Here is a 20,933-nt window from a genome sequence, read left to right on the forward strand (position 1 = left end):
TAAAACTATTAATAGATCGTGGATCGTAGATCGTAGATCTTCAAAGGCACATGTTCGTTTGACCTTATACCGGTTAGGGTGTGAGCTAAATGTTTCTGGAAAGTGCAAGAGAAATGGCAAAGGCGAATGGTTTATTAGTAAAAGGGAACCGGTATTTCAGAGCAGTTGCTTTTCAATTCATTAAGACGATATTTCTTGTAAACACATTGTATCAGTGATGACTAAAACTCGGTCGCTCTTTTCAAGAAACAATTCGTTTTGGCTTAAATAATATAATAGGCTATTTGATTGGTTTTTGAAAACAATTTTATATTATTTAGTAGAAGTTAAGGAACCCCGTAAAAGTTGTGTTTTTTATTTCTAGTATATATTTGCCGAAAAATATCATATTAAAAATTCCCTATTTGAATAGCGTGCAAAAACGCTACTTTGAAAATATGGCGCTGCAATGGGCTCGGTGACGTCACTTTCCTGTATTTTAATCTGTGTTACATATAGTAGAAAAGCAAGAAAGTGACTTCATCATAAGCCCGGCCAATCAGGAGCGTTTTGTGTCACGTGACAAACGTTTGAAAAAATGCATTTTAATTTATTGATTTTTGAATAAATTAAGTATTATTTTCAAGTTTCATTAGTAAATAACCATTTTTAAACTCATAATATACACTGATTACAATAATTCTCAATTTATTTTTCGCATTGTCTATTGCCTATTATCTATGCATTGTAACACATACCAGTGCAACGTATAATGCTTACTGTAGTTTGAAGATTCAAGGCCAACTGTTTTTTGTTGTAATAGTTGTTTATTTATATAATGTCAAATACAATTACCTGAACCACAATGTAACGAAGTCCTAAAGGATGTAAAAGGTAATTCAAGTAGACAGAGAGGCGAAATTCTGTGGAGTAAAGAATGAAATTTAGACATTAAAAATTCTCAATCTTGTAGTTGCCTTTTGAAATCTAAGATTAAATTCGAGATTTGCTCAAAGCCGTCTCTAACAGAACACTATTTGGTTAAAATAGACGAAGAAACTTTCATTGTTTTTCAATTTGTGAATAAGTAATGCTTTTGTGAAATACCTAGTTACTGATTTACTACTACCGGAAAAGCCTAAATCTTTATTTTGAAAATATGCATATATTGTTATTTGATCTGAGGGTGGCCCCTGTGTGAAACCGATTGAATCCTCAATATCTTTGGCTCTTGTCGACATTGCGACATTAAATTCCTGAATGACGTCAGTACTTGTTGTTATGGCTTTTATTAAATTTTTCGATGTAACATATATGTATGTTTTTAATAGGAATTTATAATTATAACTACTAACGCTTTGTTTCTAGTATAGATTATATATTGTACTTTAAAAATAATGTGAAACGTGTTATATACGGTGTAATGTACATTTTCGTCATATATGTATGTAAATTTATAGTGTATAAAATGTCACAAAGTAATGTACTGTAAGTGTCCCACTTTTAAATAGATGCCTCGTCCTCTTGAGAAAATGATATGTAAACTTATATTATTAATCCGATACGTGCAGTTTTCTCACGATTGTTTTTCATTGATTTCCAAACGCGAGATATATTATGAACAAAGTCAGCAACATGAAGTTGAATTGCGCTTGTTTGGCTTTGAATCCGCAATCTTTGGTTAAGGCTCACGTGTTCGAACCACTGAGCCATCACGACTTAAATGGCAAGTACTATAAAATCTAAATTCGACTATAGGTCTTGCATAGTTTGTTGTGATGTATAAATAGTTAAAACGTTCGTAATTTAAATAAACGATTCCTTAACCGGCGAAATGATTAACCGGAGTATAATACAGGAGGCCAAATGGGGCTACAGACGTACGATGGGCGCAATGTTCGCCTACAGCAAGCAAGCAGATCGAATGCTGATGTCCTACAATTATCAGGTGCAGCAGTGTGCGAGGGCGGGCCACGCTCGGACGGCCGGGAGTATGACCCTTATACAGTGTCTCAGGTGAGATTACATTTATACTTAAAGTATTCCTCAATCCGATTTTCATTCACGCTAAACTATACATTTTTTTTGAAGTCTCTATACAAATTTAATAAATAATACATAATCATTATTGGTAATTAAAATATATGTGATTTATTTGCATGATTCGAATTCTTATTATTCTATTTATTTAATGGTAACACTCAACCCCTCAATTCTATAATAATGATTGATAAATAGAAGGAGAAAATAATTAAACTGTTTGTTTTGGTCTATTATATATTTGCACATCATGGCGTGCATAATCAAAGGCGTGCAAAAATTTCATCTTAAAATGATCACAGATATTTATTGTATAAAATTTCAAACAATTATTTAAAAAAAAAAAAAAAAATAACAGCCTGTAAATTTCCCACTGCTGGGTTAAGGCCTTATCTCCCATTGAGAAGAGGGTTTGGAACATATTGCACTACGCTGTTCCAGTGCGGGGTTGGTGGAAAGCACATGTGGAAAATTTTTGATGAAATTAGACACATGCAAGTTTCCTGACGATGTTTTCCTTCACCGCCGAGCACGAGATGAATGATAAACACAAATTAAGCACATATTTATAGTAGTTCTTGCCTGGGTTTGAACCCGAAATCGGTTAAGATGCACGCGTTCTAACCACTGGGCATCTCGGCTCTCGCAAAAATAAAATAGACAGCTGTTTTTTGATAACGAAAACTTTGCCAATAGCACGTGAATATACTTGAGTATATTTATTATGAGTAGCCAATTAAGACTTTCATTAAATTCCATTCATTATCATCATTATTAGTTATTAAATGGATTATTAAAAATATCATCAATGGAAGGTATTGCATCACAAGGCTTATACTGTTTTCGTTGTTAAATATACAACTATTAAAAGTATACGCTTATTTTTTTTGTGTTTGTAATTTCGCCTCCAGTGTTACTCGTACGTGTCTGTAAATATCCTGTCTGCTCTGCTAGACTGTCTTCGTAAGAGTTGTGCAATGATCGTTGTACGTTTTGCTTTATTTCAAAATGTTTCGTCAGATTCGTATGAATTGGAGCCACGCGTCGCAGTGCGTTGAGCGTTGCGAATGTCTTGGTTCCTTAATCAAATTTTGTAATTAATATTTTTACTATGCATATAAATAGCACGTGTTTTGTTTTATTGCCAAATTACATTAAATATTTTTGTATTGATATGCGCACGGTGGTTTTCGTTTCATGTAATATCTATGTTTTTATATATGGAATGGTAAGTGGTCAACACTGACTGTGACACTGTTGGAAATATTAACAATTTCTTAGGTCGTCAATGCGTCAACAACCTTGGAAACTAAGATGCTATGTCCCTTGTGCCTGTAATTGCATTAGTTTACTCATCCATAGAACTGGAGCACATTAACACTGAGTACTGCTATTTGGCGGTAGAATATCTAATGAGCGGTGATACTTATTCAAATGACCTTGAACCACCAAGCAGATAGAATTGTATCAATTGTATATAATATGTAAATTTGTAATTGAGTTTCTCGTTTTCGTAGCTTGTAAAAGTTTACGCATTTTGTGGAGTTTACCGTTAGCCATTTAGAAAAATATAATAAAACATTATTTCTTGAAGTTTAATTTGAGCTCAACAATAAAAGCAATTATATTTGTTTATTTTCTATTTTAATATGTAAATAAAATACGTAATTGTTTACGGAGTTTATCAATGCAATAATGTTATCGTTTCTATCGTTTAAAGAGTCAAACGACATGAAAGTACTGGTCTTGATAATAAACGATCGGTTTCAATTTTAAATTGATGTTGACAATTAAAAAGAAAAAAAAAAACCCGTAGATGTCCTACGCGTTTCTTTTTTTAAATGCAATTATATAATAATTATTTTATCTAACGCCGTGACATAATGACAAATATAACTTTTACTTAATATATGTACCTACATGTCTAATTGAAAGCGATTGTAACAGTTACAGAAGAAATGTCGGTACGGAATGGTATTTGTGGTAATAATTATAATGACGACCTCCGTAGTCGAGTGGTGTGTTCGATTACCGGTCGAGTCAATGTAGATTATCATTAGTTTGCTATGTTGTTTTGGGTCTGGGTGTTTGTGGTACCGTCGTTACTTCTGATTTTCCATAACACAAGTGCTTCAGCTACTTACATTGGGATCAGAGTAATGTATATGTTGTTGTCTCATATTAATTAAAACCGCATAAAAATCCGTTAAAAAAAATCCTTTCAACGATACTTAACTTGAACTGGTTGTATATCAAACGTAACCAAATTAAATTCAATTATTCATTTACTTATTGGCTGTCAATTTAAACAATGCCAATGATTCGGAAAAAACCTGACTTGAGAGGAACCGGCGATAGAAGCTGAGTAATTGAAAAATAATAATATTGCGTTTATAAGGAAAAGTAATATAAAACGATCTTATTATCTTTAGTCATTGCCGTGTTGTCTTAGTTTATCTGGCAATTTTTATGCCATATTTTAATATAAATGGATCGTTTGGTTAAAAATCGAAATAAATGCTATTAAAATGTAATGTTGATTCGAAAGGTGAGGCATGCGACAGGACCTCAAGTTGTAATTAGCTTTTTAAGACCTCAAAACGTGGAGATCGAAAGCTCGAATGTTGAAAATCTATGTGAAAACAAAAACTTCCCAGTTAAACGTTTCTAATTTTTATAAATACATACATAGTCAGTTAGTAAATATAGTTTTGTAATATTCCATATCTTTATTTTACAGCGAATATTTTAACACATATAGATACATGTCTTGGGGTAGCTTGTGTCATATCAAATTTAATTGGTTCTGTGGTTTAGCTATGAATGTGAACAGGCAGAGTAATTTTCGTATTTATAATATTATTATAGATTACTAACATTAGTTATTGCTAAAACGACCTGAATACGTTCGTTTATTTTACAATGTGTACATTTATATGTATATAAGATTATAATAACATTTGGCAGAAGCAAAGTTTATTTTTTATTACTTAATCTTTTAAAAATTTATAACTGATTAAAGATTATATGCGTAAACTAAAAGTTGAAAGAAACAAAATACTTAATATTATTGAGTGTTTTTAAAGTTTCCTTTTCTGCAGTTAACTATTTGGATATTTAAAAATATGCAAAACACTTTCTATCTTTTAAAAGATTTTAGCTTTAATACATTTTTAGATATACATTGTAGTCTATTGTATAATTGCATTTGCGGTTTCACGAATATAAGCTCTCAGTGTAATGGATTAGCGAACGATTTGTGTGTCTTACGAATAGTATTAACGTCAGTTTTGACGAGTATCTTACCATCCATCTCTTTCTAACGAATAGAAATTTGACGCAAAGGAAGATCATATCTCGAAACAGGATATAAGATTAATGGTATATATTTGACATTCTCCGTGAAAGTCCATTGAGTAATTCTATTCGATTTAGATTATATCTACGAGTATGTATATATGTCGTTAAATTACGAAATTACACGATCTGAATTCAGGGTTTGAGAATGTATTTTTTAAATATAGAACAATATTTTCTGTTTTTTTTTTTTGTTTTGCTTGGATTTTTTAGAAGTTGTGATATGAACACAAAAATATTTTCGTCCCACGCCTAATGGCAATATAAGCTCCATATTACGTGTGTTCATTATTAATCGGAAAAAAATACAGAGTAGTTGCGTACAGATAAGTATTTAATGGAAAAGTTAAGTACGTTATATTTTAGTGCTGTGCCAGGCCATATCTAATACCAAAACTTTATTCAATGTAAAGATTTAATCTTTACATAATGGTATAAAAAATTCCAAACGAAGATATACTACAGATCGATTTTTAACATTATCCGTAGAAAATTATTATGTTACTTTTAATAATGAAACAATTGTAATCATTAATTTGTGAACGTTTTTTTGTATTATAAAAAGAAAACTTAAATTTTTTTTTTGTATTTCGTAGTATGGATTGCAACAGTTTAAAGGCTTAAAAGTAATATACTGCTAAGCAAATATGTGACGCGTTAGCAGACCTATCTCAGTGTCTACGAGTCTGATTTGAAAAATAAACATTTTTGCATTAGATAGTCTATTTATTGCTAAGTTATTACTGTATAACACGTCACGTTGGCGGATCAGCGTTTGATTGTTTGATAAAAAACGATTTAAAAAATAAAATATTTTGAACCTGACCATGACACATTGTATCTTACTTCTAATTCAGCGTTGTTGTTTGATATGATGCGAAGGCGAATTAGTTGTAACCAGTAGGAGCTGAAACGGTTATCGTACATGCGCTAATAGATAAGACTTACGCGCCTGTCACGAGAGACGTGCGTGGGGGATTTGCACTCCAATTTTAAACGAAACATTTTGCTATTAGCAACACTAGGGCTGTCGCGACGACAGTTATTACAATTAGTTAATATATTTAAGTTATAAATTATTTTTTCCGATAGGTATCTAATATTTATTTTATATTAATGATTCTTAAATTTCTAAATATTGGTTTTCTATCTTCTTTGTTTGTGTGGAATATTTGATTATTTTGATTTATTAAACTAATTTATTAATTATCTTTGTATGATATAAAATCTAAAATTGGTTTCATCTAATCAACGCTGAGTCAGTAGATGGTATAGGCTAAATTTTTTTGGAATTACGTTATTATTTATTTTAATGGTCTTATTCAGCGAAGTTGTAGTGTACTAGTTATAACACTGTCAACTTTATAGCTCTGTGCTTTTGCTAAGAAATTCTTTGAGAGCATTCTTACTGGCCTGATCCAGAATTTTAACCCTGTTTATTAGTATTTTTCCAACTGAATTACTGAGGTTGAGTGACTTGTTTTATAAATAATAATAAAATACTAACAATTTGTTTCAAACCTTAGTGTGTTAAATCTGATCGAAATGAAAACCCTAATTGTTATTGTCAATATTGCTGATTTTATAACTTTTTTATAAATTTTTCCACAGCGGGTGTCATGTGACGTTCTCGTTTATATACGAATAGGTTTCTAGAATGCTAGCTAAAAAATTAAGGACGTCATCGAAATTAGCTTCCTAAGAGGTCCAATGACGTCTTGTAATAATAGACGTGTCAATAATATTTCACTAATTGTTTTATAAGAAAGAAAAGACTAGAAGATGATGATGGATGATTGTAGGATTGATATTTGTGACGTCATCTACGTTGAATCCGAAACAGAAGTAGAATATTGCACGAAAACATTTCTGTAATTAGTTTGTTTAATGTGTTCACGAGTTTGATATTAATGGATTACGTTCCTTCGTTGTAATGTACAGTTAAGTATATATTAGCATGCTTAATACATACGCAATATGTACTAAACACGCAAACACTTAAAATAAAATTAAAAAACAAGGAGCGGCGAACATTTCGACATATATCAATACTTTTATATATAAAATAACAAAATGATGTCTTTTTTATATATATATATGGGCTTAACTTTCATTCGTCATATTTTATTACGTTATCTGTAAAATTATGATCAATAAACATTTATATTGTCCTTTGCCTTGATAAACTTAATAATCCACTGATTGCTTATAAATCTTCAATATGTGGGTAGAGTGATTATTTTTTGTTGTTGCGACTTGTTGCGTCTTAAAGTTTTGGTTAGATTAAAGATCCGTGGCGCATTGACGATCTAAGGAATAGTTAATGTTTCTTACAGCGTCATTGTCTATGGGTGATCGTGACCATTTACCATCAGGTGGTCGCCGCCTATGCTCGTCCGCCAATATATTCCATAAAAAAAAGATTCAAGTATCTGTGGATTCATTCATACATTTGATTTTCACAACATAGTGTCCAGAGGTTAACATTAGAGATTTTGTGGAGGTCATTAACTTCCTAGGGTTTAGCTAAGGTTGTCACGGTAGCATGCGTAAGCGATCCCGTGGCGTCTGACGAAAGACGGAGAGGGTACCGCAGGTTTTTTAGTGGGTAAACCCGGTGTGCTTGGGCGCACTCGGCGTTCAGGGCTCCGGGGAGTCCCACATCCCCCCCCACTTTCCATCACGTGGGGGAAGCGCGTAAAGCGTTTTTCCAGCGTAATAAAAAAAAAGGGGTTTAGCTAAGGCTGTTTATAAAGACTCGAAGATGATGGGTAGTTTGCTTAGTGGGTTTTTTTTCTCGCATTCGTACAGCAGCGAAATATAAAGCTTCTGGTTTTAGCTATTCGGCTTGTTACATCAAAGTCAGCTCCTTTAGTTGTTTACATGACACCACCTAAGTAAATACTCAATTTTTTAAACAATTCATCGCCTATGAAGCTCCACCTCATATCTTTAGTCTTCACATTCATTTCAAGTTCTGCGTAGTAAAGATGTTGAAAGCGGTTACTCAATACGGAGTTGAGAACATCAAATACAGTATTGCTTCGAGCGATATTCGCTCGATGCAGCACGATGAGAAAAAGCAGCAGAGACAGTAGACAGGCTAGCGGGTACTACTAGGCTGTCTTCTATACTGACGTATAGAAGGCTGTCTTCTATACGAATGTTGTCGTAATGTTCCTAACGTACCAAATGCATTTTCAAAGTTAACAAAGGTATAGAATATATCTCCCTCTTTGAAATTCACCTCTCTATTCTAATTTGATCTGCACCAATGATGTTCTAGTAAACAGATATGTTATTAACTCGCAAAAAGTGAAGACTAGAAAACGTCCTAATTGGGACGTTTGCCTTCAGTCGTTTTACGTAGTAATACGTTATAATACATCATAATTACGTAGTAATACGTTTTGCGTAATTAAAACATCTAGTTATCCCTTTTACTTGTTGTTTTTATCAAGCCATCCTTTTTACTTGTAACGAAATGTAAAATAAACGGTCCCCGGCGCGGCACACTTTTTCTGTTGTTTATATCATTGATCTGCACTGTATTTGTTGTGGTCAGTATAAGATCTGTCATTGCTGAATTTGGGGATCAACCTTCATGCAGACGTGGCTCTTTGCGATAAGAGAATTTTTATGTGTAACCCTTAAATGCTAGTTGTCAATATGCTCCTTGATTTTACGTCAGAATGACGAAAATAAAAGTTATAGGATTTGCATGTGCATATGCATGAGGGAGATTTTTTATTTTAATTTATTAATCATATATAAAATATTTGCACACATGAATGTTCTCGGTAACATAGACTCAATGTCGAATAAATTTACAAATTACTTATCTGAGACAGATATTGTAACGATTTACGTCATTGGATGTTTATTTACATTCGGCTATCAGCTACGATTATACTATATTGCCCTCGATGATCTCAAAATAACAGGGTATTATAATATAATAATAACGTCTGCGATATTTTAAGATCTATAATTAATTACTAAATAGGGGTACAGGTTTCAAATCAATTCTTTGCCAAATATTGCAAGTTCTTATTTCAAATCGGTCGATTAGAAATTTTCATTTGCGAATATAAAAACTTTTTGAAAAAGTAAAGTTGGGTATATTTCTCTGGCCTTTTATGATTCTTTCGAGGATAGGGTTGCAAGTGATTCCATGCGGGTTGATTGTTTCTTGATAGGTACACCTGTGTTAGATGTTGTGCTCAGCCGCCGAGCGCGAGATATATTATAAGCATTCTTTTTGTGTCAAATTATTATATTTAAAAAATCTCGAACATTACACATTCAAATAATCTTTTAAACAATTCAAATTAAGACTTATAAATCGAAAAAGAGAAGAAATAAATATAATATACATTTATAGGTACATAATATTACATACTGATATGGAATCTACTGAATGAAATCTGAAAAATTTAATGCATTTTGATGCAATCCATGTTAATCTAAAAATAATCTTTATGGAATGTTAATTACATATCAGTTATATATATTTACTTATGTCTTGTATTAAATACGATATGGTTCATATTATTTTGTTTATAATGAGATATAATTTTGATCTTCAGTTTTAAAAGTAAAGATATATTTAAGAAGTATTGATTAGATTAATGAAACAGATGTTCTCCGTGTAAAATATAATATAACGGTCTTATATTAAAGGTATATTTAAGGCGTGTTACATATATTTTTATTTTATTATGATTATTTTCTAATATTTTATAATAATGTCTGTGTGTCAGAGACGCTTCCACGGCCAAACCACTGAAACAATTCGATGACATTTCCAATACTTACTTTTCACATACATTACTTTATACTTAATGAAAATGAATATGATTTTTCTATAAAGTTTAATAATAAATATTCATATTAATCGGACCATTGATTTCAGGCACATCGTACAAAACGAAGGCGCCCGCGCGCTATTTAAGGGTCTGGGGCCGAATATAGTGGGCGTGGCGCCCTCCAGAGCGATCTACTTCTGTACATACTCCCAGGCTAAAGCCATCCTCAACCAACACCTTCCACCGGACACGCCCATCGTGCATCTCTCAGCGGCCAGCGCAGCGGGTAAATAACTATTTTAAAACTTATGTTATACATATGTTACGACAAGGAATAATGTCCCCTTAGAATGGAAAAGGCCGATATATAGGTCACCGTCACGTTAAATTGCGATCATATTTTACAGTTCACAATATTTCGACGGATTGTAATTGTAAAATAGTCACGGGTAGTCTATCCGTGACAACGAACGCTGTAAAGTGCTCGAAACGTCGGGATGATAAAAATAATTAGTATACGCAATTTAAATCCGTTAAAACTAGTTTTATTTCAATGTGTAATAATCGCGAAAATATAAGACAACATTATGTGAACCAGTACGGACTGGAAACATCAAATAAGATTACAATCTGTCTCTTCATATTGTAATCTAACGAATTTTGTAATTTTACGGTGATATATAGATTAAGCTTACACCCTCTCGATAGTCAGGAGGTTTTCGGTTTGCGATGTCTTGCCGATTTCTTGTCAACAGACTGTCGCACGCGCTCCACATAGTCCCACCAACATTCCGACAACGTCATAGGCTGTAGTTCTTACTGTCAAAGGACACACCCTTAAGCTTTTCGTCTCACTGAGCTGTCAAACTCTTTTCTTAGATGAATTACTGGGCCTCCTGGTGACCCCGTTAAGTTCAGTAGGACAATAGGATCAGGATACAATTTAAGATTTAAAAAATGCAGAACATTTTGTTTTCAATAAAAATCTTATATACATATACAAACTAATATAAGTTCATTATTATGATCGTCTGACTGATGTCAGCCACGCTGGCCAGTTACGAAAAAGATGAGCAATATGTGCGAAACATAATTTACTGCACAAATGTGTGCACTAATACAAGCGTAGTCCTTTTTCCCTTACTTTTATAATCCGTTGGAAAATCCGACGCAATAATTCTCGCTAAGAGTCAAACGCTTCACATGCTTTCTGAAGAACGGGAAAGTAAACACTATCAATTCCTCCCAACCCCAGGGTCTGTGACCTTATAAGCTCATTCGACACACATAAAATAAATTAGTATAAATGCTTTCTTCGTTATATTAGTAAGATGTATAAAACGCCACGTCGATTTCTACAGTTTCGATCTCGTTTTGAAACTGCGTGTTTATTATATATAGGAGTAAGAAAAGATCGCTTGCCAATTTAATTATTAGGTCAATCCCGATACGCTTATGAATAAAAAAATATTAGTTGCCGTATGCTTTTATAAAGCGGGAATATTTTGGAGAATATAATAAGTTCAAATGTGGAATTATAATAGTGTTTTGAGTAAACTCGTACTTAAGACCTTTTGATTCGACGTGTTATTGATTGTAGAGCTCATTGGTTTGAAATTAAAATTTTACTGAAATAAACCTTCTTTATAGAGTAGTTTGATGTACACTGTTACTCAAATAAGGTTTTAGTTTAGTTATGTTTATACAATTTAGTTTACTAGTCCTGTATTGAAAGCGATGAATACGATCTCCACTTATATTTGATCATCTATCTTTATATACAATACCTTATCGATTGTAAATAACATTTAAATTAAAAAAAAATACATTATTTATTAAAAACATGTTTCTTTTAATAAATTGTCTCAGGTTTTTGGCTCTCGCGTTTTTGGCTTATGTTCGCCAGTTAGAAATAAAAATGTATAAGTAAGTAAGTAAGTAGGTAACAGTCTTTACATTTCCCACTGCTGAGATAAGGCCTCCTCCTCCATAAAGGAGAGGGTTTGGAACATATTCCACCACGTTGTTCCAATGCGGGTTCGTGGAGTGCACATGTGGCAGAATTTCGATGGAATTAGACACATGACATAAAAATGTATCCTATATCATTTATTTTGATCCAAGTATCCATAATACCAAGTTTCATGAAATTCTGTTCAGTGGCTTAGCACAGACAGACATAGTTTCTTTCACATTTATAATATTTGTTAGGTATGGCTATTATGATAACACTTAGCATCATAATTAACCGATACCAATCGGGCCCCACCTATTAAACCTTGATGATGAAATTGACACAAAACTACAAAGTTTAAACTTAATTGGATTAATGGTATCATACACCATATTCTTATAATGATCATTTAATTTTGTGTATATATTTTTTTTATAATACAGATCTTTATTAAAATATAGGTATAGATATAAATATATATAGGTTTATTTTATTATTTTTCTTCTACTAAGACTTTTTACAAGCTTACTTCGAAATTGTAGTCACTGAAATAATACATGCTATAATAAAATATATAACTATCATAAATTCTAGTATAATTTTGGAACAGAGGCCAAGTATGCTTCCAGTCGCCGCCATTTTGATTTATCGAAAACAAAATATATGACTTTTTTATGAAAAATTTTATGCAATTAATATAAAATGTTGTATGTCGTTCATTATTTTCATTTAAGATTTATTCACTCTCGAATAATCGCCCCTATTTTATTAAGTCTATAAAATTGTGTTATTTAGATCTATCTTTATAAAAAAATCTTTTAAATTTGTCTATAAATGTTGTGATCAGTTAAACAATGCTGCATCTACGTTTTTCAAATAAATGATGGAAATAGAGGGTGTTAAAAAGAGATAACTTATATTTTACATGTGTTAATGGAATAGCTATGCTGATCAGAAGAATATAAAATTCTAAATTTATAAATTCTAAAATTGACTCCTCTATAAATAATTTATTGAAACGGAAAGCCCGCCTGGATACAACCCACTCATCGTTTTTTCCGCAAAACATTAATACTTCGTATTGCTCTGTTTCGGTTTCAATGATATAGAGTTTGTATCTGACGAACTAACTTCTTAGGTTCCTTGCTTTAAAAAATGCATATGTGTGCGCCACAGGCTGTGTTGGGCAAATTTTAATTGCAATTAAAATTAAAGATTAACAATTAATTAATTGTTAATTGTTACTACTACAGTTAACAATTAATCAATTGTAATTGTGGAAAATCACAACTAACAATTATTTAATTGTTAACTGTATTAGTAACAATTAACAATTAATTAATTTTTAATTGTTTTGTTAATTTTAATTAAAAATAACAATTAAAAATAGCGCTGTAAAATATAAAGACTTGAGCGAAAACGACGACTTGAAATGTTTTTGTTTTATACCTACGCTGAAGAAATATTTATCAATGCAACTTTATATTATATAATATAAAAATAAACACTTTTTTTCTGTGGAAAGAGACATTTAGAAAAAATAAGCTTAAAACTTAGAGTCTTTGACCACATTTTTATTCGTCTGAAGTCTAATACTTATAGCTTAATTTTCCTAAAAATTTACTAATTACATTTTGATGTATAAAGTTAATTGTTAGTTTTAATTGTTTTATAAAACAACTAAAAAAGTTAATTGCAATTATTTTAATTGTAAGTTGCAATTGACATACGTTAATCAAATTAATTTAATTGCAAGGTGCAATTAAAAGTGTAATTGCGATTAATTTAATTGTAATTAATTTAATTGCAATTACTTTTTTAGTCAATTAATAAAATAATTAACAATTGCTTGATTAATGCCCAACACTGGCCACAGCCGGGCTAAAGCCCTCTCCACTTGAGGAGACCGCATTCATAGTGCAAATGTTGCAATTCAGTTCGGTGCTTATATATGTGGGAAATTTTCATATAAGTTTACTCACAACGTTTTGCTTTATTGCACAGAACAAGGTGAATTATATGAATCAAAATAAGATACGTGAAATAAGTAGTGATAGCCACTATAGATAGATATTTTGAACTCTTTGATATTGTGCTCTTGTTTCTAGCCTATTCAATCGAAGAAGGAATGAAGTTAAACAATTTTAGATAAAGATTATTTTTATTTCAAAAGATCCAATAACAGCTCTGTTGACGTTGAAAACGCAATTTTTATTTACAAATTCATATTGACTACTAGTTGTGCTTACAACTTCGTGCGCGTTTGAATTTAGCAAAAATGTATTGTTCATCCAAATTGGTCCAGCCTTACAAGAGATTAGCCAGAACAAACACACAGACAACAATTTAAAAAAAGTGAAATTTTTATATGTACCGTGAAAACATACATAGACAATCAGTAAAAAGCTCCAATTTTATTATTTGTACAGATTGAACATCATAGATTAATCAAGCTGTCGACCAATGATATCGCGTCAATTCGGTGTCAAATTATGTTTATTTGGCTTTTATCCTCTCGAGGATAGCACATATATGGGATGATTACACCTTAACTTGGACGTATTATAATTTCATTGAACTAATTGCATACATATATTTAGTTCGTAGTATATACTTTAATAACCATTCCATAAACTTTTGGAAGTTCATAACGCCCGTTAAATTTTTACTGACACGTCTGTTTGTATTTAAATATTAATTTTTTTATAGTTCCAAATAAAACGGTAATGTTTTTCGCACGTTTTAATACTTCTCGTTAGTAAGTTGATTGATATTCATGTTTGTTTGTGTAATTTTTTTACAAAGTAATGTGTACAGACTATAAAGGTCGCTGACACACGAGTCACCGGCCACAACGGAGTCATATTTCCTGTAATTTTCATAAATTTTATGTTGTTCCTACAATATAAAATAAAATTTTAACAAAAAGAAAAACCGACTTCAAACAAAACACTATTTTAAAACAAATGAATATCACGAAAAAGTAATAAAAATAATTGCGTATTCAACATATTTTTTAGAGTCTTCCTAAGTTAAATGAAATGAAAAATATTAGACTACTTAAAAGTCGATTAACGATTATATCATGTAGTTATAGTTATTGGTATATTTGGAGCCGGTGTCAGCCACGGTGCCCTTGCCCCAACAATCAAAAGAAAGAAGCGATACGAGCCCCTTGATTGATCCAGTATATTATTGTGTAAAAGGTAATTTGTAAAAAACATATTTGTTACAGTATTCTCGTATTGTTTTTTGATAGATATACTGTAGGGTTTCATTGGCTGACACCGACTCCAAATATAACAATAATTATAACTACATGATATAATCGTTAATCGACTTTTAAGTAGTCTAATATTTTTCATTTCATTTAACTAAGGAAGACTCTAAAAAATATGTTGAATACGCAATTATTTTTATTACTTTTTCGTGATATTCATTTGTTTTAAAATAGTGTTTTGTTTGAAGTCGGTTTTTCTTTTTGTTAAAATTTTATTTATTTTTTGATTTTAAGTGAAGCTGATGTTGACTAACTAATTTTTTTTAATATGGATAGATTAAGCGTTCCGTTTATATGAGTCAGAAACTACTTCGAGGACAATTTCAAAGGAAACTTGCGAATAAAGCAAAAATAGACTTTCGAAAATGCGGATTTAATACGTCACGCGGCGTAAACTACAAGGATCCCTCGAAAGAGCTGTAATCGAACTCAGCAAAAAAACTTTGAAAAAGACCAACTATATTTCGTACATCATATGACATCACATCACATACACAAAATTTGATTAAAGATAGTAAGAAATTCTGCCCCATATCGCACCCTAACTGCGAGCCGTATAGGAGTTCCGTCACTACATAGTATAAAACAAAGTCGCTTTCTCTGTCCCTATATCTTTAAATCTACGCAACGGATTTTGATGCGGTTTTTTTTAATAGATAGTGTGATTCAAGGGGATGGTTTGTGTATATAATAAATGAATAATATAGTAAAGAAACACTGACAATTTTAGAAGTTTGCAATGTGATGTCGTAAATAAACAAATTCTTTAGTATATTTAGTATCAGTATTGCACCCGTGAGAAGTCGGGGCGGGTCGCTAGTTGATTATAATATTCGATTATGACAATTACATGAACATAACCACGTTCCGGAAGGTGATTCAAATATCCAAGTAACCCATAAATAAAAGATTCGACCGAGTATTGCTAACGTGCTCCTCAGAATTGTTCCGTTCCCTCCCGTTCCCTTAATTTGTCATGGATCCTGTGCTCAGAACCTTACCAAACTTTCACCAAACTACCCTTAAAGTATATTCTTTATAATAAAAAAAGAATCATCAAAATTGGTTAACGTGATTTTGAGTTATTCACCTAGTTGTCGCGCACATACATAATGCAAATTTAAGACTTATGTCGTTTACATACGGATACCATCATCGGAAAAAAATAAAAAAAAATGGGACCCCACGGGAAGCACTACCTTTCAAACAAAAAAAAAATTATCAAAATCGGTCCACTCAGTAAAAAGTTATGAGGTAACAAACATAAAAAAAAAAAAAAAAAAAAAAAAAAAAAAAAAAATACAGACGAATTGATAACCTCCTCCTTTTGGAAGTCGGTTGAAAAAGAGGCGACTATTAGCGACAACCGTGTGAGGTGACCCTAAGCTAGCTAGCACAGTCAAAGTCAAAAATCGAAATATAAAAAAACAACTTATGCTAAATTATAATGAATGTTTATAAAAGTTATTTTGGATTAAGTAACTCAACTTATACTAGACAATCACTAGAAATATTTTTTTATTAAATATACATACATCCAAATATTATTCTGTGTAATCAATATTTCTTTAACGTACAGAAGGGTGTTCCACGTAACATCTCATTTTATGTCCTTCACCTAAATATACTTTAAAAACTTCCTATAAAAAAATAAAGTACGTGAATGTATATAGTTATATCAAGTATTCGATATAAATTACAAGTTAATTACATTGTATATAAATATACCTTCATTATTCCGTACTTATTAATTTGGGGTCGACAAGATAATTCTCTTACAAATACATCTGTTGATACGAAATGTTTTAACAGACTATCTTAACTAATATAACAAACGTTTGCAAATAACACGATGGTTACGTGTGACCCATGTCATAAGAGATAACTCAGTAAGCAGAGGTCTAATGTCAAAGAGTTTGTCGAATAAAAAATCTCTAGTCGTATACTCGGGTATTCCCCACATCTCATCCCTCACAGACCATCTGACTTAATTTCGGTTTTAGTTTTGCTTTATAATTCAGATTATTATTACAAATATAATTGTATATAATAATAGTAACAACCTGTAAATTTCCCACTGCTGGCCTAAGGCCACCTCCCCCTCGTAGAACAAGGCTAGGACCATATTCCACCACGCTGTTCCAAAGTGGTTTCGTGCTTTCTAATGTGGCTGAATTTCCTCACGATGAAAAAATTCAGTGGTGTAATGTCTGGGCTTGAATCCACAATCATTGGTTAAGAAGCACGCGCTCTGACCACTGGGTCATGTCGGCATATGTTTGTGTATATGTGATATAAATGTAACCATATGTTTCAGGATTCGTATCGTGTACGATGACAAACCCGATTTGGTTCGTGAAGACTCGTTTGCAACTCGACGGTCAGAACATCACAGCTTGGCAATGTATTAAGAGGATATACGCTAAAACTGTAAGTAAAAATATGATATACTTTATTTAAAATTGTTTATTGTATATTTCATATCAAGAGAATACTATACCTATAAGGCATATTTGGAAATATTTCAAATGTAAGTCAGGCGATATTAAATATAACCGAATGGAATGTAAAATTAAAAAAAAATTACACATTATTAAAGGTATGGATGCAATAACGACAACGGACCTTTTTCTTTAATTTAATTATACTTCTTTTCCAACGGCCTTCGTTCAGTTTAAATTTAGAATGCCCTCAAATAAGTGATAAATATCGGTTGTCAGGTTCAAAAATATAACTTACTAAAGCGAACTAAAACATGCTGCTTAATGATTTATATGTAAAGCTTCGGGTCAGAACGATATATACAATAATGTTCGTCTGTTAATATATAGAATATTCCAATCACAAAAGGACTAAAACCAAATAAACAACATTTGACATTCAATTGACGCAATGTAATTGGTCGAGAGCTTGAATGATTTACGAAATCAAATACGGATTTACGAAAATATGGCGTAAATTGTATTTAAGTAGTTGAGTGGAAATATATTGTATCATTACGTAGTATAAAACAAAGTCGCTTACTGTATTCGTACCCATGTACGCTTAGATCTGTAAAATTACGCAACTGATTTTGATGCGGTTTTTTTAAATAGATAGAGTGATTCGAGAGGAAGGTTTCTGTCTAGAATACATGTAAAGACAATATAAAAAAGAAATTCGAAAAAATCTGTAGTATATTTAGTATTAAGTTACGTCGCTAGTTATAAATAAAGGTATATTAATTAACGACAGTTATTATTGCACAATATAGCAGATCTATTAAAAAATCGCTTGGAATACGTAAATCTAAGCTCAGTTTGTCTTAATTCACTATGTGTATTTTTATCTAGTAAATACATATATTTAGCTCGGAACTCAGAGAACACTGATAACTAATTCGTCATACGAGTTTCAATTAGACTATTGTGTTCGTTGTTCTGCCTTGACCTTGAGTAAATATTGTTAGTAAGACTCTTCATTAATTTGAATGTGTAGTCAAATGGCGCTCAACCCAGTGTCAGTGTCCAGGAGTACCATATTGATCAAATTATCAATTACTAACGACCGACCCCCTCCCCCCTCCCTGCTCCGCATGGGTGCGATACTGATACTAAATATACAACAGGATTTGTTTGTTTACGATATCATTCTTTTTTTACTTTGTTTTAAAACTTTTACTATATTTTAAATAGGGTTTTTACTTTGAGAAAATACCACCCTTATAGTGCTTACAAAATTGATTTGTTACATTGTTCAAAACACCATCCACTAATTACAAAACATGCGCTGGTTCTGATGTATGGTCAGCGGGGCTATCAGCCTCATTACCACCCCGTGCTACTGTAGGTATATTTAGAGAATTCTATAGAAAATGCAGATTATAAATAAATATGAGACAACATCACATACATTACTCTGATCCCAATGTAAGTAGCTGAAGCACTTGTGTTATGGAAATCAGAAGTAACGACGGTACCACAAACATCCAGACACAAGACAACATAGAAAACTAATGGTAATCTACATCGACTCGGCCAGGAATCGAACCCGGGACCTCAGAGTGGCGTACCTATGAAAACCGGTGTACACATCACTCGACCATGGAGGTCGTCAATTATTCATTATTCGTATTACATTATCATATTATATCGCTTGATTTAAGAATCATTTCAAGGCAAACTACGAATCTCTCCTCTTTTCCAGGGCGTGAGAGGTTTCTACAAAGGCATAACGGCGTCGTATATGGGCATCAGCGAGACGGTGGTGCACTTCGTGCTGTACGAGGGCGTGAAGGCGCGCCTCATGGCCGCGCGCGCCATGGACGGCGTGCCCACCGACCAGCGCTCGCCGCGGGACTTCCTCGAGTTCATGGGGGCGGGCGCCTTCTCCAAAACCGTCGCATCTTGCATCGCATATCCACATGGTGAGACTACTATATATATCTCTCTCACACACAGCCGTACACACATACACGCACACACGTACACATACACACGCATAAACATCGAGCATCGTAATGTAAGCCATACACACATACACGCATAAACATCGAGCATCGTAATGTAAAACGCTTAGTAGCATAACTATGTATAGGAAAAGACTGGGGTTTCCATTTTTGCTTGTGAAAATTCGGTACAAAATGTATATTTTATGCCCATGTACATATAACTCATTGAAATTCGATGATTATGCTGTTATTACTCTAATATAGCGTAGTAAGTAAAGTAAAAGTAAAGTTACAGCCGGTAAATTTCCCACCGCTGGGCTAAGGCCTCCTCTTCCATTAAGGAGAGGGTTTGGAACATATTCCACCACGCTGTTCCAATGCGGGTTGATGGAATGCACATGTGGAAGAAATTCGATGAAATTAGACACATGCAGGTTTCCTCACGATGTTTTCCTTCACCGCCGAGCACGAGATGAATTAAAAACACAAATGCTCATATATATATAGTGGTGCTTGCCTGGGTTTGAACCCGCAATCATCGGTTAAGATGCACGCGTACTAACCACTGGACAGCTCTTTCATTAAAAGTGCTATCTGATACATATATAGTAAAATCTGAAAAGATGACAACAGCTATTTATTAATCCAAAGTATAACGACCGTAGGAAGTAAGAAGTAAACGTGACTATGTACTCAGCTTGCGTTATCTTTCATTGCCCCTTTATCGAACGCTATCAAGTGCCAGCGAAGTGGGACAAACCTAGGAACTGAATTAGAAAAATGTACAAGTGAGAGAACAATAAATCAAGATATAGTCATGTTAGTGGGTCAACCTGTCAATGCAATCTCTTGAAACAAAGTGCATGACAGCGGAATGTGTTGCATGTTGTATGTAAATACTAGCGACCAGCCCCGACTTCGCACGGGTGCAATACTTATACTAAATATACCTACTACAGAATTTGTTTATTTACGACATCACATTAGAAACTTCTATAACTATCAGTGTTTCTTTACTATATTGACCATGTATTATACAAAAACCTTCCTCTCGAATCAATCTATCAATTTTAAAAAAACCGCGTC

General features: G+C 32.6%; 1 protein-coding gene across 2 annotated transcripts in view; it reads left to right on the plus strand.

The window, feature by feature from the left end:
* The window catches only part of LOC124536659 (mitochondrial carrier protein Rim2), a 41,644-nt gene that overhangs the window by 17,562 nt on the left and 3,149 nt on the right, over positions 1–20,933 (plus strand). The window contains exons 3-6 of one of the 2 annotated variants that reach the window (XM_047113210.1): positions 1,928–1,995; positions 10,292–10,470; positions 17,736–17,848; positions 19,604–19,823. In XM_047113210.1, the coding sequence (XP_046969166.1) occupies positions 1,928–1,995; positions 10,292–10,470; positions 17,736–17,848; positions 19,604–19,823 (580 nt within the window). Of the gene's footprint in view, positions 1–1,837; positions 1,996–10,291; positions 10,471–17,735; positions 17,849–19,603; positions 19,824–20,933 lie in introns of both variants that reach the window. The other variant, XM_047113209.1, reaches the window with a different exon arrangement.

Source organism: Vanessa cardui, chromosome 17, assembly GCF_905220365.1.
Source record: "Vanessa cardui chromosome 17, ilVanCard2.1, whole genome shotgun sequence".
In the NCBI taxonomy this organism is placed as follows: Eukaryota; Metazoa; Arthropoda; class Insecta; order Lepidoptera; family Nymphalidae; genus Vanessa; species Vanessa cardui.